At 35.7% G+C, this 22,336-nt stretch overlaps 1 protein-coding gene across 5 annotated transcripts in view; it reads left to right on the forward strand.

Moving 5' to 3' along the window:
* Positions 1 to 22,336, forward strand: part of CDKAL1 (CDKAL1 threonylcarbamoyladenosine tRNA methylthiotransferase) — a 731,789-nt gene that overhangs the window by 549,500 nt on the left and 159,953 nt on the right. For all 5 annotated transcript variants that reach the window (XM_003927310.3, XM_074398506.1, XM_010338014.2 and 2 more), the window contains one exon: positions 5,573 to 5,753. In XM_003927310.3, the coding sequence (XP_003927359.1) occupies positions 5,573 to 5,753 (181 nt within the window). The remainder of the gene's footprint in view (positions 1 to 5,572; positions 5,754 to 22,336) is intronic.

Raw genomic sequence — 22,336 nt, forward strand, 5'->3', positions numbered from 1 at the left:
TCCCTTGGCTATGGGTGAGAGCTCCCAAGTGAGCCATTGCTCCACCCCTGCTTTTTCTCACTCTCAGTGGGTTGTGCCAACCACCTAGTCAGTCCCAATGAGAGAGCCTGGATACCTCAGCTGAAGGTACAGGATTCACTTGCTCTTTTCATTCTTCTTGGTAGAAGCCCTTATGGCAGCTGCTTCTAGTTAGCCATCTTGGCCCCTCCCTGTTTTTTAAAATATTTTTATTTAAATAGCTTTTAGGGTACAAGTGGTTTCTGGTTACATGGATGATCTGTGCAGGGTGGTCTGAGATTTTAGTGTGCCCTTCACCCAAGTAGTGAACATTGTACTGATAACGTAGTTTTTTATCCCTCACTCCTGTCCCACCCTCCCCCTTCTGAGTCTTCACAGTTCATTATTCTATTCTGTCTGCCTTTTCTGTACCCATAACTTAGCTCCTACTTATTTATAAGTGAGAACATAACAGTATTTGCCTTCCTCTGGTTTTCAAAACAGGGTCATGCTGGACTCTTAAATGAGTTTCTTTCTTGTCTATCTTTGAAATAGTTTCCATATAATTGATTTTATTATTCCTTAAATGTTTGATAGAATTCACCATCAAACTATATAGGCTTGGGTGATTTTGTTTTATGTTGTTTTATTTTGGTGTCAAGATTTTAAATGACAAGTTTTTGTAGAAGATAAAAGATAGACAGGTTTTTTATTTCTTCTTCAGTCCATTTTCATAATTTGTATCTTTCAAAAAATTTGCCCATTTTATCTAAGTTGTGAGTTTATTGGCATAAGGTTCATAATATTCTCTTTGTATCCTTTTACATCTATAGTGATGTCCCCTCCTTCACGCATAAAGCTGGTCATCTGTATCTTCTTTTCTCTTCTCAGCCTAGCTAGTACATTACTAATTGTATTGACTTTTTTTTTTAGATGCTTTTACTTTCATTGATTTTTCTTTATTTTCTGTTTCATTAATTTCTTATTTTACCTTTCTTTCTTTCTTTCTTTGTCTTACTTTTGATGTGATTTCTTCTCCTTGTTAGCTTCTTGAAGGAGAAGCTTACATTTTTTAAATTTATATCTAACCCAGGAATTAAAATCTATACATTTTTCTCTCAGCACTGCTTTAGTTGCATACCATATATTTAGATGTGTTATGATTTCATTTTTAATCAGTTCAAGATATGTTTCTCTTCTACCTACTTAATTTTTTTCTCCAAAAGTTTTGAATATTGTCCTAAAATAAATCTCCACATGATAAAATTAATTCTTTTAATCATGTGTTTTGTTTATGTCTGCTAATTTTGGCGAGTCTAGTCCTTTGCTGATGGTTTTTCTCTTTCTCTTTTGAGATAATTAGTATATGCATTAGTCCTTTTTTTCACATAAAGAATTTGAAGCTCATAATTTATTGATCTAAAGAATGAAGTAGAATTATTCTTTTCCATATTTTTACCAGTGAAATATCAAATGACAAATAAAAAATCTTGAGATGAATTAAGTACAGTATTTTAAGTCGTATTTTAAATGTTTAAAGTGTGGAGTATATATATGTGTGTGTTTTTATTCAAGGTGAAATAATTAACTTTTGAAATATTTATGACTTTCTTAAATTCTAGCCTAGAGCCAACAAATAGTTTGCATGTTCCTCACATGTTTCTGATATATCTTTAACTAATCATAGCACTGCTTCTGACAAGGTCAGATGCATAATTGGAATCCTTCTTACACCATACTCAAGCTATTTGGTAAACCATTTTTGCTGGTAAATATAGGACAGAAAAAATAATGTGCCAAAATTTTCCTGTTATTTAAGCTAAATGAACATTTTTATTTTCATCTTCCTTTCAGAATTATTTTCTAATACTAGTATGAAAACGTACATAAAGTTTCTAAAATTGAATAACATATTACATACTTAGTATTTACATACATTACACTCACAGCTTAAATAAGTTTGTGGAAATGATTATTTTTAAAACGTTAGTATTTTGAAAATTCATGGCATCTCAAAAATAGCTTTTACCCAGAATTAGCATCTTAAATATTTGGATTAATATTCTGTTTTATACCCCTTATAATTTCCTCCTAGACACTTAAATCATATTCTAGCAATTTAGAATTTGTTCCACTTCAAACTTCTCTGATTTTCTCATACTGAAGAGAATTATTTACTAGGCAAATTAACAGTGTAAATGAGATTTCAGTTGGTTCACCTAAAGAGTCAAATTATTTTCAAGAATGTAAGTAGGATCATTTGCATATATAAAATTAATGTATAGATTAGCCTCATCTAACATTAAAGTGCAATCTCTACTTAAAAAACATTTTATAAGCTGTCAGTTCATATTCTTATATACTTGGAAGCCAACTAAACTGCTTTTACTTTTCCATATTGACAGTGTAAGTTACTAATTCACAGTGGCCTGGCTTCTTCCATGTTAACCAGCAACTTTCTGTTAACCTTGCCAAATACATGCATCGAAAGTCCCTTTCCCTAACATTTACTATGACTTCTCTAAAGGTTTGTCTTTTGTCACTATGGCCCTTAAGGCCAAAGTAAGCACGTGTTACATAATGCTGGGTTCGACCATAATGTACCAAGGACAAAGGGAAAATCAGTAAGGTACTTTCCTGTGGGAATACCCCATAATCTAGTGCCAACCTATTCTAATTCATAGCTGAGGACAATAACCTTTGTTGTTACAGTATTTCCCAGGCAGTTTCTAAGATTTATTTTTTTAACATTTTCTACGAGAGATGGACTGTTCTCTGCTGCTATCTGCTGTGATCCATTACTTTTATTTTTAGTTGTAGACCTTTTGGATCAGAATTATTGAAAAGGCAAGTGTAAAAGTAACTAGCCAAAAAGCTATTCCACATGCTTTAGTCTACAAAAGTGGTCTTTTTATCTATAGCCTACATGTGAAAGCATATGGTTTTTGTGATTTTTCAAATGTAATTTTGATAATTACCTTTAAAGAAGAAAAATATGTTTATATCACTATAAAAATCAAAGTTTTATTTAAATATACTATTTTATTCTTCTGCATGAATATTGTCTCTTTTTCTATTTATCATCAAGGAGAAAAGTTTCAGTCCTTGGAATTTATCTTACTAAAGTTCAGCCAAATAAATAGCTAAGTGAGACCAAGTATAAATTAGGAACAAAGTAGTTTTAAAAATAGATTTGTGATGCTTCTTTCACGCAGGGTTTTAAGTAGAGTGTGAAGAAAATATGGAAAGCTGTCGTTTTTATGAAGCTATATTAGGAATATAATAATTTGGCTGTCCTCATTGGTATATTCCTTGTTCTCTCTTATGTCCCCAAATATGTCATATATCTTAATTTGATAAAGTATTTTTATTCTTTCATGTGGAACTATTTTTTGTTTATTTTTTTTGTTTATTTGTGTTTTGAGACGAGGTCTTGCTCTGTTGCCCAGGCTGGAGTGCAATGACTTGATCTCAGCTCACTGCAGCCTCTGCCTTCCTGGTTCAAGTGATTCTCCTGCCTCAGCCTCCCAAGTAGCTGGGATTATAAGCACCTGCCACCACACCCAGCTAATTTATGTATTTTTAGTAGAGACGGGGTTTCAACATGCTGACCGGGCTGGTCTCAAACTCCTGACCTCAGGTGATCCACCCACTTTGGCCTTCCAAAGTGTTAGGATGACAGGCGTGAGCCAAAGCATCTGGCCACAACTATTTAAGTGATAGGAAATTTGATATCCTATGTTTTGACATTTGGAACTATTTTCTCTGTTGTTTATGGATTCAGACTAATACTGGATTTTTAAATAAGTTAATGTAATTCTGTTTTTTGTTTTTTGGTTTTTTTTTTCCTATTAAGTAGAACAATATGCCGTATTTATGGAGGCACTAAGTGGCCATAAAGAAATGACTTCCAACATGCCAGCATTTTGGCCCATTAAAAACAAAGGCAGCTTGCTACCTAATCACTCAGTGATAAAAAGGTTTTAGTACTTTGCTATTAAATATGAAAGGATAACAAGAATTGTTCTTTATTGGTGGAAGGTCTCAACCATGAATGAGAGAAACTGAAAAACATAAGTGCAGTGAGCAGAAGAAAAATTTTAAAAACCTTTAATTGACATCCTCAGATAAATAAGAAAAGATGTTTCGACCCTAAGCAGGATACTGTGAAAAGGAAAATTAGATAATGCGAAAGAGCTCTGAGAATTGTAAACAATAATATTGAACTAATTTTTTTTTTTTTGCAATAAAAGATTTGGAAGGTTTGCTGAAGTAAATTTTCCAGAAAATAAAAGGGTAGAATTGAGAGAGAAAAAAAGCTAAAAGGTTTTACCCAGTGGTTTCAACATTCTAAAAGATAGGATTCCCTGAGAGAAAAATTATTAAAGAAATAATATTAGAAAACTTCCTCGACCTAAAGCCCATGAGTCTTTGGACTGTACCTTGTACAAAGATTTTAAGACCCAATCCAAGGCCTATTATCGTGAAATTAAAAACTTTGAGCATAAAGTTAATATCCTAAAAGCTTTTAAAAAGAGAGTGGTGTGAGCACTTTTAAAAACGTGTGCATCCAAGTTAATCTGGACATCCCATTAGCAATTTTTTCAACTTAAAGAGGAACAATGCAAAATTTTTATGAATAATACTTTTTAACTTGGAGTGCTACACAAAACCAATTGTTGGTCAGTTGTGTGGCCTAAAACCAGGCATGCTAAGACAACAACAAACTTTCCCTGGTTTCTCTCTGATGAAGCTTCTGAAAGAAAGCACACTCCTGCAGAATGAGCGAGTTGATGAGGAATTAGTAAGACACAGGATCGGGGGGGAAAAAGATTATTGAAAAAAGGATACCAAGGAGCAGCATTCAAGGATGATAGCCAGTTCACTATAAAAGCCACACACACCTGAAAGGAGTGGCATTTCCAGAAAAAGAAAAGGGGGCTGGTACATTATATAATACATCGAAGATTTAGAAACAGTATTGGTTTTTGATAGATCTCATGGAGCTTCTAGAAAACATAGGTACATAGAACATTAAGCTAATTTTTTTTTAAGAAGAAGCAATTATTAACTCTAGGAAAAACTACACCTTGTGGAAAAACAAAACTGAATAGTATACTAGTTGGCTCTACAATGAATGTTATCTTTGCATTTGCACCAGTGGAAATACTGTGCTACAGTATTTAACTGGGAGTTGTTCCAGTCCCCTTTGGGAGGGTAGGGATGGAGTAGTTTAAGAGTTAAAGCCTCATTTACCATAATAGAGAAGTTAGTAACGGGTTGCCTAAAAGTTAGTAAATCTAGAAATGCAAGAATTAGCATCTATTTTTAAATATAGAAGAAAGAACAAAGAACCATTTAAAAGATTTTAAAATGGGTTTCTCTGGGAATGGCAGGCAGCCACTGTTTTTCATTTTAAACTTTTGGTATTTAGGACTCTTTAAAACTATTTGCATGTGTGCCTTTTATAAAAATAAATTTTAATTACCAAAAAAATGGTATTTAAAATGTCAGGGAAATAGAATAATTATGGCTTATAGTCAAGTTTTTGCATTTTTGTCTTGTTGTTTTCTAGAGTTCCTGGAATAACTATTGCTACAGATATTATCTGTGGTTTTCCTGGAGAAACAGATCAGGATTTTCAAGAAACAGTGAAACTTGTTGAAGAGTACAAATTTCCAAGCCTCTTTATTAACCAATTTTACCCACGACCAGGAACTCCTGCTGCAAAAATAGAACAAGTTCCAGCACAAGTGGTAAGATCTTTTTCTTGTAAGGTACTGGTTGTTTTTTTGTTTTTTTGTTTTTTTGTTTTTTTTTGCCAGTAGCTATAAAAATGCAGCTGTGTTGCCCACCTTCATACAACTTGCTCATGTTATCACCCTTAAATTACAAAATATGGAGAGATTTCCAAGTTGGGGTCAGGGGCTGGAGGCCATGGATGAGTTTAGTGGCCTTAGGCAACTCAAATATAATCACCTTTTCCTTCTTTTGAACAGTAAAATTCAGGTAACTCAGGGAAAAAAATTTAATTCGTATCTGGTCTAGTATTTACCTGTGTGTTTAAGTTTTGGATGTTTCCAAATAAGGCAATATTTAAATCTTGGTGAGTAAAAGAGGCTTTATTTTGACTCCACTTTTCATAATTTGTGATTGATTGGGAGCCCCCTAGTTTTCCTGCTTTTCTGTTGGATGGATTTGATGCTATCTGTCTTTCTGCCTGTTTTTTTTTTTTACAGTTTTTTCCACAAAGAATTACAATTTAATTTTATCCTTTCATGTTCACAGATAAAGTCAATCAGATGACTCATAATGAATGTGATTAAGTTTGAAATCAAGTAAAGACCAACTGTTTCCCAGAATGCCCCAGAAAGTAAAGGTCTCAAAACAAATACTTGCTTTCTAAATTCATTGGGTGAATATGGGCAAATGTAAAATAAGCCTAAAGAGGAAGTAGAAATTTAAGCGAAAATTTTCTACTTTGTTTCTAATAACTGTTAGGTAGGTGCAAAAGTAATTGCAGTTTTTCCTATTAAAAGTAGTTAATGAAATTACTTTTCCACCAACCTAAATTTTTAAAAATCTATGCTGTATCATTAATTTGCCTCAAATGTTTTTGTGAATAAATATGCAAATAGATGACCCAGAACTTGTTACTGTTTTTCTATTATGCCATATACGAATATAAACACAACATATATATTTCTTCTTTCAATATTTGGTAAAAAAATATATATGTACATTAAAGTCTGTTTTTCTAAAAATTGAAAGTGAATATCATAAATCCAAAATGAATAGCATTTGTTGTTTTCCCAATATTTTCCTCATGTTAATTTTACAACTTTCTGTGTATATAACGGTAAGAAAATATTTTGCAGGTAGACCATTTAATTTTCTTTCTAATTTAATCGACAAAAAAAGCAGATTATAACACCACAGATCATGAATTTCCCACAAACATAAAAAGATGCCCAATTAATTCATTTTCTTTTATATCACAAGTATTTTTCATTGAGGTATAGCTTACATACAGCAAAAGGCACTTTCTAGTATACAGTTCTGTGACTTTTGTCAAATGCATACAGTAGTGCAACACACTCTCTCACAATCAAGATATAGAACAATTCCATAAGCCCCCTCAAAATTTCTTCTTAACCTTTTGTTTTGTTTTGTTTTGTTTTGTTTTCAGACAGAGTATTGCTCTGTCGCCCAGGCTGGAGTTCAGTGTTGCAGTCTTGGCTTACTGCAGCCTCAACCTCCTGGACTCAAGTGATACTTCTACCTCAGCATCTCAAGTAGCTGGGACTACATGCGTGTGCCACCACAACCAGCTAATTTTGTTTTTTAGTTTTCATAGAAACAAGGTCCCACTATGTTGCCCAGATTGGTCTTGAACTCCTAGACTCAAGCAGTCCTCCCATGTAGCCTCCCAAAGTGCCAGGATTACAGGTGTGAGCCACGGTACCCAGCCAATCCTTCTTACCATTTTTAATAGTGATCTTCTTCCGCCATGCCCAGCCCGCTCCTGACAACTGCTGTTCTTTTTTCTGTTCTCATAGTTCAATCTACTCATTTTTTAAACTTCTTTACTAAAAAAGCTTTTGTACTTTATCTGCAGAAAAGTGTATGGCTGTGCATTTTCATAAAGTGAATACTTAGAACTGCCAGTCAGATCAAGAAACTGAACGTCACAAACTACCACACAGATCCCTGTCATGTCCTCCATTTGCTATCCTGTCCCCTCCCCGAGGGAAACCACCATGCCTTATTCTGACACCACACAATAGGTTTACCTATTTTTATACTGGATATAAATGTAAGAATTTATGTTTCAGTGCTTGGTTTTTGGGTTTTGGGGATTTGTTTGTTTTTACTTAACATTATATTGTTGAACTAAACCTCTTTTTAAAGTATTTGTAGTTCATTCATTGTTATTGCCAGGCAGCATGTGTGTGTGTGTGTGTGTGTGTGTGTGTGTGTGTGTGTGTGTGTGTGTGCATCACAGTTTATTCATCCTGTTGTTCAAGGGGAATTGGGTATTTTCAAAATCCTAATACTAGTGTTGCAATGAATACAGCTATCAGTGTTCTTCTTCTTTTTTTTTTTTTTTTCTTCCACTTGTGTGTAAACTTTTCCACTGGGAGGTTTAACTAGGATTGTAATTGCTGAGTCACAGGAAATGAAATTGATCTGCTTTACTAGATACTGCCAAATAGTTTCCCCAAATGGGTGAATAAATTTGCAATCCCAACAGCAATGTATAAAAATGCTAGAAGCTCCATATTCTTGTGAGCCCTCGGCATTGTTACGTTTTGAATTAGTCATTCTGGCGGGAATATAACTTAATTTTAACTGTAGTTTTATATTTTCCTGTTAACTGACCATATTGAGTATCTTTTATATGTTTACTGGCTATTTGGGTGTCTTTTTTCATCAATTACCGGTTCATATCTCTTGCCCATCTACCTACTGGTTTACCAGTTTGATTTATACCCCACCCTTGTGCCCGATTTATGGGAGTTATTTACGTATTCTGGGTACAAATTTTGGTAGTTCATAGTTATGTAAATATCTTCTTCCATTCTGTAACCCACCTTTTCTCTTCATGGTGCCTTTTGAAGAAGAGACATTCTTCATTTAATGTAGAATTTATCGGGTTTTTTTTTTTTAATATTAGTGCTTTTTGTGTCCTCTTAAGAAATGTTTACCTTCTCTACACCATCATAAAGATATCCCTCAATGTGCTGTTCTAGAAATTTTATTATTTTTCCTTTACCTTTAAATCTGCAGTCCAAATGGAATTTATTTTTATTTAAGGTATAAAGTGTGTTTTGTTTTTTTACCCCTGAAGCTATTTATTTGAGTCAGTGCAGTTTATTGAAAATACAATTTTTGCCTCACTTGCCTGCCTGGTCACCTTTATCATAAATCACATGTGGGCCTGTTCCAGGCGTCTGTTTGTCTGTTCTCTTCCTTTGTTCTATTTGTCAGTCTTTCCACCCAAACACAGGTTAACTACCATAGCTTTATATTAAGTCTTGATATTGGCAATGTAAGTATTTCACCGTTGCTTTTTTCCTGAAATTACCCTAACTATTCTTGTTCCTTTGCTTTTGTAAATTTGTGAAGTTTTACCAAAAATCCTGCTGGAATTTTAATTAAGATCATAGTGATTTTTTAGGTCATTTTGGAGAAATTACTGTTCTTATAATACCAACTTTCTGTCCTTAAATGAAGTATATGTTTTCATTTATTTTACTCTTCTCTAATTTCTGTCAATAATGTTTTATAATTTTCTGTCTATAAGTCTTACATAACATTTTATTAAATGTGTTTCTACATGTGTGTTTATTAATACTATTGAAATTATTTTCATTTTTGTTGCTACTAGAAGTAAAGTTGATTTACATATATATTTTTAATCCAACTAATTCACTTATTAATTCTAATCGTGTTTCTGTAGGTTTTGGGGTTTTTTTTTAGATTTTCTTAGTATACAATCTGTCATCTGTTTACAATAGTCATAGTTTTAATTTTTCCATTCCAATTCTTATGACTTTTCTTATCTTATTGTACTGGCAAGAATATTCAGGACACTGAGTAGAGTTGGGCATCTTTCCCTTCTTCTCAAACTCAAGGGGACAGTATTCAGAATGTTACCATTAAGTGTAAAAGGTAGCTGAAGTTTTGGAATTAGTAAAGTTCCTTTCTATTCCTAATTTTCCGTGTGTGTGTGTGTGTGTGTGTGTGTGTGTTTAATCATGAATAGAGTTGAACTTTATCATATGCCTTTTGGTCTGTTGACATAATATGAATTTTTTTTTGTTTTAAATCTGTTAATATTATGAACCACATTGAATCGTTTTCAAATATTAAATCAACCTTGCATTCCTGGGATAAACTTTACTTGGTTGCAATATATTGTTGTTGATAAACTGTTTCTGTTGTTCTGCTAATATTTCATGAATACTGCCTTTTTGTTCATGGAAGACATTGATCTGTAGTTTTCTTGTAATGTCTTCTTAATTTTGTTATCAGAGTAGCATTGGCCTCAGAGAAGTAGTTTAGAAGTCTTCCTTGCTCTACATTTTTCTGGAAGACTTTGTATAGAAGTAAATTATTTCTTTTTAAAATATTGGATAGAATTGCCCAATGTGATACGCAGAATCCTAAGTTGTCCTCCCAGATTTTCTCATCACCCTCACCCCAGGGTACATACACTACGTAATCTCGGGGACTGTGGATTTGATATTTGCTATACTCTCCAATCGTTTGGGTCCACTCTGTGTAGTTATCTTTCCCTTTTCATGAAAAGATAGCACACGTGTACTGCTGAATAACTTTCTCCGCCTGATCTTGCCATGAGAATGTTAAGAATCCTACAGACTCTTTATTTTGTACTGTCACTGTCCTTTTGAGTCTACACTGCCAGTGTGGGTTTTTTTGTTTATTTGGGTTTTTTGGTTTTTTTTTTTTTTTTTTTTTCCTTTCTCTCTCTCTCTCTTTTGGGTCAAACGGTTTTCTCAAGAATTTAGTGGGTCTTTCCTGGATTTCACTGGAACTCACTCCATTAGACAAATGCTACATCCACGGATCTTTATGAGATAATCCCTGCTGTACCTTAGCCTCTTGCTGAGAGTACTTTTCTTTGTATTTATCCTGCTTGGGGATTTTTGGTGGTTTTTTTTAACTCTGTGTCCTCTTTTCTTTCTGAAGGTTTGGAAACCTTAGCCGTTCTTTCTTCAGATAAACGCTCTATCTATTCTCCCTTCTTCTGTGATTTCGGTTACATGCCACATATTGTCTTATACTCCTCAGTATCTGATACATTCTTTGCTCCACTTTGTGCACTTTGTTTTGTGTTTCTGTCTGGATATTTCCTCTTTATCTGTTTCCTAGTGCCTTGGTATTCATTATCGTCCCTGAGCCAGCAGCAGCAGAAGTTGCAGTCCCCGAATAGCACTGTTGGCATCAGCTGTGAGGCTGCTAGAAATGCAGACTCTCAGGTCCCACCCTAGGCCTGTTCAGTCACTGTCCTCTTCTCCCAGTGATTTACGTATACATTAAAATTTCCGAGGCACCGATCTCATGCACCAGTCCTTTCTTCGTTTGTTTTTAATCTGAAGTCAAACCCATCTATGGGATTTCTAATTTTAGTTAAATGTGTTTTTTACTTCTAGAATTACAGTTTGGATTTTCATAGATTTCCGTGTGCTAGTTAAATTATTCATAGTTTCCTTTACAGTTTTTAAACATTGATATGGTTTGGCTTTGTGTCCCCACCCAAATCTCATCTCAAATTGTAATCCCCTCCTGTCAAGGGAGAGGCCTGGTGGGAGGTGATTTGATCATGGGGACAGATTCCCCCATGCTGTTTTCATGATAGTGAGTTCTCACGAGATCTGATGGTCTTATAAAGGGCTCTCCTGCTTCACTCTCTTCTCTCCTGCCACTTCTTGAAGAGGGTGCCTACTGCACCTTCCTCCATGATTGTGAGTTTCCTGAGGCCTCCCTAGCCATGTGTAACCGTGAGTCAATTAAACCTCTTTTCTTTATCATTTACCCAGACGCAGGCGTTTCTTTATAGCAGTGTGAAAATGGACTAATACAAACATACTGCTTTGTTATCTTAAAGTCTGTTCCAAAATCTCCAGTATCTGCATGTGATATTGGTTCATTTCTGCCTTTTAGTTTTGTTTTTTCTTGATTCTGGCATTTGTCTTTTTCTCCATGTACCTAGTATTTTTTTTTTTTCATTATTATCGAATGGTGGCCATTGTTAATTTTTTAAAAACCTGTAGATCCTAGGCTATCATGTGTCTTCCTCCAGGGAGGATTTCATTTTGCTTCTGGCAGATGCTAAGGTAAGAACTGATGATTTTAATCTGACTGAGATTGATTTTGAGACTCTTTTTTACTCTTTCTGATGGCTGCTTTGTTTCTCCCCACCCTTACTTTGAATGCAGCCAGTGGCATGCTGGTGTTTAACAAGTGACTCTCGGCAGGAGTTCTGATCTGTAGCATTTGCCAATTTCCATAGTGTAAATACTTCAACTGTTGCCAATTTCAGATTTCCAATGTGACATCACTGAACATGGCATTGGGAAGTGATACACACAGCCAGCTTTTGTGAACTGGTGCATGCCAGATTAACGTACCACCTACTGTAGTTTTTCTAGTTCCCAGCTGAAATGCTACGGCGTTTTTACCAGGACCTTTTCTTTGTGGCCGCCCTTCAGCTTTAGTATTTGTATCTCCCACTCATGAGAATTCATCAGCCTCTGCATATTTACTCCTCCTATTAGCTTTTGTTTGGCTGCTCAGCCCCCAGGGCACTACTTACCGTTGATAAATGTCTAGAAGGAAAAAAGTGACTCCAAATATTGAGCTTCCTCCATGGGCCTGCCTTCGCTCTGCGAGCTTGATCTCTCACTTCTTTGGTAGCTTTTTGATGCTTCAGTAGTACAGATTGTACATTATATTCACCTTTTTAATTGTTCTTGGCAAGAATATTGGTCTGATACAAGCTAGTTTGCCTTAACTAGAAGCAGAACTCATTACATAAAATCAGCTTTTAAATGCCTTTTTTGTCTGGTCTTTTATCTTCTAAACATAGCCTCTTATCATCTTCCTCACATTTTTAGACTTCCGTCACCCAGTCCTGGCATAGAGTATCTTTTCTGTCTGTCTGTCTTTCTTTCTTTCTTTCTTTAAGCGCTTTTAGTTTCACAGCAAAATTAAGCGGAAAATAACACATCGAGTTGCTATATGTTTGCTGCCTCTACACATGCACAGCCTTGCCCACCATCAACATCCCCCCCCAGAGTGATACATTTGTTAAAATCAATGAAACGACATTACACATCATTTTCACCTGTAGTTTACATTAGGATTTATCCTAGGTGATACACATTATATGGATTTTGACAAATGTGCAATGAAAAGCATTCACCACTATGGTATCATCAGAGTAATTCCATTTCTCTAAAATCCTCTGTTCTTGCTTGTTCATCCCTGTCTTCCCCAAACCCTTGGTAACCACTGATCTTTCCATTGCCTCTACTTTTGCCTTTTCCAGAATGTCATATATTTGGAAATATACAGCCTTTTCAGATTCGCTTTTTTCACTTAGTAATATGCATTTAAGATTCCTTTGAACCTTTTCATGGCATGATACTTTATTTTATTTTAGCACTGAATAACATTTCATTGTCCGGTCATAACACAATTTATACATTTACCTATTGAAGGACATTTTGGTTGCTTCCAAGTTTTGGCAATTATGGATAAAGCTGCTATAAATATCCATGTGCAGGTTTTTGTGTGGACATGAGTGTTCAGCTCATTTGTATAAATACCAAGGAGGAGCATGATTGCTGGATTGTATGATAAGAGTATATTTGTAAAAGTACGTTTATTAAAAATTGCCGCACTATCTTCCAAAGTCACTGGCCATTTTGCATTCTTACCAGCAATGAATGAAAGTTCCTTTTGTTGCATATCCTTGCCAGCATCCTTGCCAGCATTTGGTATTGTCAGCATTTTGGATTTTGGCCATTGTAACAGGTGTGTAATGGTGTCTCAATATAGTTTTAATTTGCAATTAACTAATGACGTATGGTGTTGAGTATCTTTTCATATACTTATTTGTCACATGTATGTTTTCTTTGGTGAGTCTGTTCAGGTCTCTTGCTCATTTTTAATCATGCAGTTTGTTTTCTTGTTAAGTTATGAGAGTTCTTTGTATATTTTTGGTAATTCATAATTAGATATGTGCCTTACAAATATATTTCTCTAGTCTATGGCCTGTTTTTGTCATTCTTTTGAAACAGAATCATTTTTATTTATTATTTAGCACTTGAAAAATTTTCAACTTTCCACTGCCCTGCAATCTGAAACAGTAAACTTAGGTTCAGAGTGTCTTAGGCCAACTAGAGAAGCTATTTGCTTTTATTATTCTCAGTTATACTGTTCTGTTCTCAAGAGTCAGTATCTGGGGATTCTGCATTGTTCTCATGTAGCTCTTTGTTCAACTTCTTTGTAGTAATGTCCCAAAGCTGCTCTAACAAAGTGCCACAAACTTGGGGGCTTCAAACAGCAGATACGTACTTTCTTAAAAGGAAAGCCTCTTCACCCTCAGAATCATGTAGCGGAATCCTTCCTCATCTCTCCTAGCTTCTGGTGGTTTCCTGGTGGTCTTTGGTGTTTCTTGGCCTGTAGCTGCACAGCTCTAGTCTCTGCCTTCATTATCACAGTTGTCCTTGTATGTCTCTGTCTTTATGAGGCTGTCTACTTATAAGGACCACCCTGATCTTCATCTTTACTAGTTATATCTGAAACAAGCCTATTCCAAATAAGGTCACATGCTGAAGTACTAGGGATTAAGACTTTAGTATAACTTTTTTCAATTTGAAAGACTTCTACATTCCTGTAATTATGCTCTGGGTAAAAAATGTTGCCTGGAAGAGTTTCATCTTTATAAAATACAGAAACTTAGGTAAAAAGAAGCATTAATGATGAAACTTGAGAGGTCTGCAGTCAGAGAAGATATATGATGTGCACTGACTCTTCCTGGTTCTCTTAAATTACCAAAAATTACCAGTAATTGTCTATTCTCCCTGTCTTAGGTAGTTTATGAAACTGCTTGTGCAACTTGAATTCACTAAAATATAATACTGTTGCAAAATGGGTAGCAATTTTTTGTTTTTTTCTTTCTTAAAAATTTTATTTTTTATCTCAATAGCTTTAGGAGTACACATGGTTTTTGGTTATATGAATGACTTGTATAGCGGTGAAGTCTGAGGTTTTAGTACACCCATCATATAGATAGAGTATACTCACCCCTTCATATTTACTTTTACATAAGTACCAGCATTAATATAAATAAATTTCAGTGTTTTAATGTATTATGGTAGATCTCTGATAAATGAACTAAGTTGTTTGTATTCTTAATTGTTTAAATTGCCAAATGGATAAGTACCCTTTAGCTGGATTTTGCATTTGTATAGGGGGATAGATGAATTCTTTGCCTTGATTGCCTACTGAAAAAAAAAGAATATAACCCTAAGTCATGTACATTGTATCCAAAATATAGTGTTTTTTAATCCCTGACCCACTCCTACCTTCTCCCTTCTGAGTCTCCAGTGCCTATTTCCTTGCCAGAAAAACCCAGCAGTGAACATACGTACAATTATTGTGTGCCAATTATAAATTTTTAAAAAATCAGTAATGAAAGTAGATGCTAACCCATTATTAGAAGAGCATAATACCAGTTACTTTCAAATAATATCTTTTTGTTTTGGCTTTTAAATGCCTCTTAGTGAAGATATATACTCTTTTCTTAGATTTATTTCTGCTAACAAATCCCCCAAAATGTTCTTCCCCTGTAAATGATATAACAATATAGTATACTCTGCCCTTCATATTTACTTTCACATAAATACTAGCATTAATATAAATACATTTCAGTGTTTTAATGTATTATGGTAGAGCTCTGATAAATGAACTAAATTGTTTTTATTCTTAATTATTTAAATTGTCAAATGGATAAGGCACCCTTTAGTTGAATTTTGTATTTGTATAGGGGGAGAGAGAAATTCTTTGCCTTGATTGCCTACTGAAAAAAAAAGAGTATAACCCTCTTAAGTGGATAATGAAAACAAATTAGACAATGTATTTTTATGAACAGGATAAACTAAAAAGATTTTTTTAGCTTTTACATGCCTGTGATGTATAAGAGATTTAATGGTGAAATCACCTAAGCCAAATGAGAGCAACTTTAGATTTTTAGATGAAAGGTCAGATTTGCAAGTTTATATTTTCTGTTCCATTAAGTCTTCCTTCATTAGTCTTCATTCCTTTTAAGTAATTCCAATAGTATTTTTAAATTGTGGTTGAGATTCTTGGTCTGCCTAGGAAAGGTCACCTAAGTTTAAAAAGTCTTTTGTTGCTCAGCGGTCAATTCCAGACTTTCCTTTTTAGACAATATTGATGAAGAATAATGAAATTGTTGTGAAATCTTTATATTAGGAGTCTTATGACTTGAAAAAAAGATGACAGTATTGGCTATTAGAATGTTTATATAGCTTTAAGATGTTAAATTGTGATATATCTGCCTGCTTGCTTGTCTTACATCTTGGAACCAGAGAGTAAAGGCAATATTTTTAAATATATGTCATCATAAAGGAATCATGGTTCCCTTACCTGCAGTTTCTGGAACTTTTACCCTTTAGAAAGAATGTGAGGGAGTGTTTCTAAGAGGGCTGGAGGGGCATTCTTGTCAGGGATAAAGACAGCTTTGCCAAAACTGTCTGTGGTAGATTTTCCTTGTGAGGAACTACATTGTTGTTGTGAGTGTTCATACCAAGGCAAGGTGACCACTTGGAACAGATGTTGAATAAAGAATATTCTTAAATCATATCTGGAAGCTTCCTCAATGACATACAGTGACTCTCCCAAATCTAGCTGCCAGTGGGTCAAGGAATTTTTTTTTTAACACACACACACACACGAATGCACACATGTACAAACATCAGAGAAACATAGCATATAAAGAGCTTTGTTGTTTCCTTTAAATGCTTTTAAAACTTTTTGTTTCTGAGTATAATCCTTAAGTTAACAACTCAGTGTTTTAGAGAATATCAGGTTGCTTAATGGAAGAAATCCTGATGCTTTTAGCTTACTTGATAACAGAATTACTTTATTTACACAGTATCAGATTTTCAAATTAAATTTGTTTTTTGGGGGGAAAGAGAAAAAAAATTTGAAGAATTTTTATACTCTGGATTGTTAAGTACATTTTATTCTAAATTGATTCCCAAACATACCCATATGGAAGGCCTTTTTCTCAGGAACTTTTTCATTTTAACTTAACCTTTTTTAGAAAGACTATCTGTGCATTTTTATTCTTAGGCAACTTAATTGTACTTGATCCTTTCCAGTTGATCTTTTAAACTCCTTTCTTCTGGACACATCATTTTTCTTTTTACTTTGATTTTTGATAAAGTTTTTAGCCTGCCCATAATTTTGTTGTATGTGGATTTCAGCAGATCATTTAACAGAGCTTTTTATAATGACTCTATGCTAGAAGGATATACAAGCTAGATTATAATAGAGAGATGGTTGGGAGCCTCCTACTTTTTGTGGGTTTTTATATAGATGATATTTATTTAACATTTGGGAAATTGAACTTGATCTCAAAGACCCCTTGAAATACTTGATAATCTTTGATTTTTCTCTCACACAGTTTTAAGGCCACTTTTCAACCTATATATAGGAAGATTTAGGTGCTTTCTTTTTCTGGAAGATTGGCATAAATATGTTAGCTCCATTTCCCATTGTTTCACCTTCTATTTTATTATAGATGTGATGACTTTTTGTTTGTACAATCAGTTAATCAAATTTTCTTGAATTGAAATGGGAATACTAAAATATAATTAGTAAATTAGTTGTTATAGAGGCTCAGATGGCAGCAGTGAGACCAAATATGGTAAGCAGAATAATGAGTCTCCAAAGATACCCGTGTCATAATCCAAAAAGTTATGAACGTGTTACCTTGCATGGTCTATTAGTTCATTCTTGCACTGCTATAAGGAACTGCCAGAGACTGGGTAATTTATAAAGATAAAAAGCTTAATTGTGCTCATGGTTCTGCAGGCTTACAGGCTTCTGCTACTGGAGAAGCTTCCAGAAACTTACAATCACTGCAGAAAGTGAAGGAGAAGCAGGCACATCTTCACATGGCCAGCAGAAAAGGGGCAGGGGAAAGTGCTATAAACTTCTACAACAACCAGATCGTGTGAGAATTCACTTGCTATCATGAGAACAGCAAGGGGGAAGTCTGCCACCATGACCCAGTCACCTTCCACCAGGCCCCTTCTTCAACACAGGAATTAGAATTCGACGTGAGATTTGGGTAGGGACACAGGGCCAAACCATATCACATGATGAAAAGAACTTTGCAGATGTGATTAACTTCAAGCTCTTGAGACGGGAGGTTTTAGTGGATTACCTGGTGGGCTCAGTGTAATCACGAGGATCCTAAAAAAGGGGAGCAAGAGGTCCCCAGTTAGAGGAGGAGATGTGATGGCAGAAACAGAGGTCAGAGTGATAAGCTCTGAAGGTCAAGGAAAAGACCATGAGCAAAAGAATGCAGGTGGCCTCTAGAAGCTGGAAAAGGCAGGAGCAAATTCTCCCCTGGAACCTCCTGAAGGAACGCAGCCCTGTCAAAACCATTGATTTTAGGAAACTCATTTCAGATTTCTTACCTCCAGAACTGTAATATAAAAAGCGTGTATTGTGTAGTAATTTGTTACTGCAACTGTATAAAACTTGAACGCTAATGATGGCATATTTTTATCTGAGAGCATTGTCTGGCTTTTTGACACAGCTAAATTAATTGATCTTCTGGTCTTTATGTTACCCAGGGTTTGCGCTTCCACTAAATGATACATGCCCATTCCTAGGCCTGTGAACACTTAGCGCCTTACCACCCTTCAGTCACAATCATCTTTGGGCCTAATCATAATAATGATATAACAAAGATAAGAGTAAGAGTTAACATTTAGCCATGATTCTATGTCAGATGTTGGTCTGAGCCCTTTAACGTATTTCATTCTCACAACTTTCTGCAGTTAGCACTGTACTATCCTCATTCTTGACATCAGGAAAATGAGGCTCAGAGCAATGAATTAACCATCCCAAGATCATACAGAGGTGCTCTCACCTGCCTCTCCACTCCTCGATCTTGCCATTCCTTCTACTCACTCTCTGCTCCCACATTTGACTGCCTGTAGTCCCCAACACCCTTTCCCATTCATCTTCCCCTGCTTCAGATGCCTTCCCATCCTCTCACACAGAAGGGTACAGGGTGAGGAGGAGAACTTGCATCATTTGCACTTGGCATTCGAGCCCCTCTTCAGCCTTCCCTGATCATCCCTGGCTGGGAATGTCACCCTGTTCTCCTCCCCACCTCTTCTATGTTCCCATAAATTTCGGTGCTCATTTATACCATGTCACTTATGATGTATAACTGGTTTTGAGACATGTGGGGGCTAATCTTCCTGTCGTGTGCACCTAGCACGATCCCTGGCGTATAGCAGGAACTCAGTGTGTGTTGGATTGACAAATGCTGTAAAACTGAATCCTGAAAGTTGAGATGCCATCGGCTCTGAGAATTGGGGGGGGGGGTGCCTGTGTGAGAGGGGAAGAATGGCTCTCGGTTGGAGCAGCATGGGAAGGAACCTGGGCACAAATAAAACAGTGAACATTGATGAGAACAAAATTCTTCCCCATTGGGGCAGTAAGAGGTATTATTTTTGTTTGGTTGGTTTTGATAGAGTGGAGAACAATATGCAGGAACTGGTTAGTGTCCATAAATGAGTCAGGTGCTATAGGCAAGGCTTAGATTAAGATGGCCGTTTAAACTACGTTAAATAGCTTTCAACTCTCCTGTGGACAGTAGGGAGCTATTGAATAGTAGTGACCTTGCATTTGTTTTGAAAACCTCTGTCTAGGTGGCAGGGGAACAAAGGAATCAGAAAGCCCATTGAGAAGATACTGCGAGAGATAGAATTGGAAACCAGTAAGTGGATTTAAAGAATCTCTTTGACTTATTCCCGCAACCTTAGATACACATTCTTTGGGACTTAATAATTCCAAGTTCTGGAGTTAGTTGCATGTCAGCAAATTATTCTGTGTTCTACACAAAACATCAGTTCAGGCTACAGGGGTTCCCTCAGTTGGGTTGTCCTTGACTCTAGACTTCACAGATCAAATATTGGTAGGCAAGAACATTTTACAAGGATCCTTGAACGTTGCTTAAAACTTAAGGCAGTATGAAATGATTCTGCCTTTGGCTTCCGCTAGTGCTGTTGACATTATCTTTTCTGTTGGTCCTGACATTACTCCCTGGACCAGGCCTCTTTTACTCTGAAGTAGAAACAGCAAGCCCTCCAGCCCTCTTCCCATCTCTTCCCCCACTTGATTTTATCTTTCCCCAAACTGTTTCTACTCCACCAGTTACAGAATTAGCTGTTTTCTTGTGATCTCTTTATCTTTCTTTGTATTTTTGTTGTTCTAAGCACCATAAAATAAACTTATCAGAGAGAGAGAGAGAACATGTGTGTGTGCACACGTGTTTGGACCATGTAGAAAACTCGATTTGGGAACATTGAAGCTGGAGCTTTGATTGGATCATTCTTTTTTCTTTTTCTTTCAATTCTTCTTAAATTGAGCACTTCCCTTATACCCACTCTGACACTAAAACGCTAACGGAAAAGGGGGTGATGACGTTTGGAAGTTTGAAACGTGAAAATAACAAAAATTGTTATTAAGGCTCAGTTGTATAGAGGGAAGTTTGCCAGTGATACCCTTGGGCTGTCTACCATCTTGAACCTGAAATAGAGAATCTAACAAACATGACTAACCTGGAGTAAATGAAAGCAGATCTTGTCAAGATCTCGTGAAAGTAAAGACTGTGTCTAAGACAGAAGTGCTCTCCAGCAGTGTAAGCAGGGTACATGGGTGTGGGTTGATGCAGTACCTCTCCTCCCAGGGACCTGCACAGAGGGATCAGGGAAGTGCCACAGCAGAGAGTGTCACCAGGAAGAACTCTTATCAGTTTTTACTGCCACAAGTAAGATCTTTTTTAAGAGTATACTTCTGATTCCTCTCAGTCAGATCGTCCTTCTGGGATCCCAACCTTTTCCCTCTGTACCGCCACTGTTCACCCTCATTTTCCACTCTCTGAACCTGACCTCTTGCCTACCTGCCACAGAACACTGCTCAACTTTTCATTTAGCCCCCATGTGGCAATGGTGAACTACATTCCATTACCATGTAAATAAATTTTGTGTAGTCCGACCAGCAGGACCAGACGTGTACGGTACAAGTATAGGCTGACTTCGGGACGGAGCCATGTTTTTGTGGGATTGGTTTTTACTCAAGATGGTAAAGATAAGAAGAAAACCCACAGATGGTTGTTCATATTAAAAGCTCTTTCATATGACTCTTCTGTTAATTATAAGCCATTGCTAGAAAAAATCAGGGAGGGCTGTACTTGGGAATGTACAATTGGTCTAGGGAATCTTAGCATTTCAAGTTTTCTAAAATAATCCAACTTGAGGATAATGAAGAATCATATGCTTTGAGAGCCTAGACTACACTGATAGCAGTTTTAATTTGTGCTTTGTAGTGAGCTTTTAGAAAATCATTAAAAAAAAAAAAGCCTGTCAAAGAAATAAACGCAACTTGTTTCTTATGGTGGTTTAATTTTTTGCTTTCCTTTTGGCATTCATTTTTATCCTGCTGCTTTTATGAATTTGTAATTACCAAAAGAGGAAGACGATATGTGGTTATAAGTTTTTTTCTCAGATGCTGAATGGTGGTAGGTATTAGGGTTGAGAAAGACTGAGTGAATTTATATTAAATAAGGAGAATATAAATTTTATCCTTTGAAAAGTCATCTTTATTATATTTCAGTCTAACTTTTTCTCCAGTGGTGATTACGTACCTTGTTTTATACAAGTTTCAGAAAAACTGCAAGGATCTATATAATTCTTTTATGCCTTTTATATGAACTTGATTTATTAAAATTGTAATATTCAATTTGAATTCATTTTTATTACCTTAACTTCAGAAGTGAGTAGACTCTTGGAGTAACTTCTAAAGATAAAGAACCTTATAATGATATATATCATCTTTTTTTTTTTTTTTTGAGATGGAGTCTCACTCTGTCACCCAGGCTGGAGTGCAGTGGCATGATCTCAGCTCACCGCAACCTTCGCCTCCCAGGTTCAAGCGAATCTCCCCTCTCTGCCTCCCGACTAGCTAGGACTACAGGAGTGTGCCACCATGCCTGGCTAATTTTTCTTTTTTTTTTTTTTAGTAGAGATGAGGCTTTGCCACGTTGGCCAGGCTGATCTCAAACTTCTGACCTCAGGTGATCCACCCACCTCAGCCTCCCAAAGTGCTGGGATTACAGGCATAAGCCACTGTGCCTGGCCGATATATCTTATTTTTTTAGACTTATTTTTGTTCTGTGATAAGTATGGTTCATTGATAATCCCATATATTTATAACATTCCAAAGGAATTATACATGTAGTTCCAAGTATAAGAGCTAACATTAACTGTGTATTCAGGTCAACGGAATAGATTTGGTAATCTAACATGAAACCCTTTTAAAACTCTTGCCCCTTGCAACCACATTTATTTCATAAGTAAGGACAATATAATCAAATATGAGCAAATAAGCATTCAAATGGACACACATGTACCGTACTAGTTATGTTCCATCTGGGATCTTGTAATCTAAGATGAATGTCCTGGTTCTTTATTTT

The sequence above is a fragment of the Saimiri boliviensis genome, chromosome 4 (assembly GCF_048565385.1).
Source record: "Saimiri boliviensis isolate mSaiBol1 chromosome 4, mSaiBol1.pri, whole genome shotgun sequence".
NCBI lineage: Eukaryota > Metazoa > Chordata > Mammalia > Primates > Cebidae > Saimiri > Saimiri boliviensis.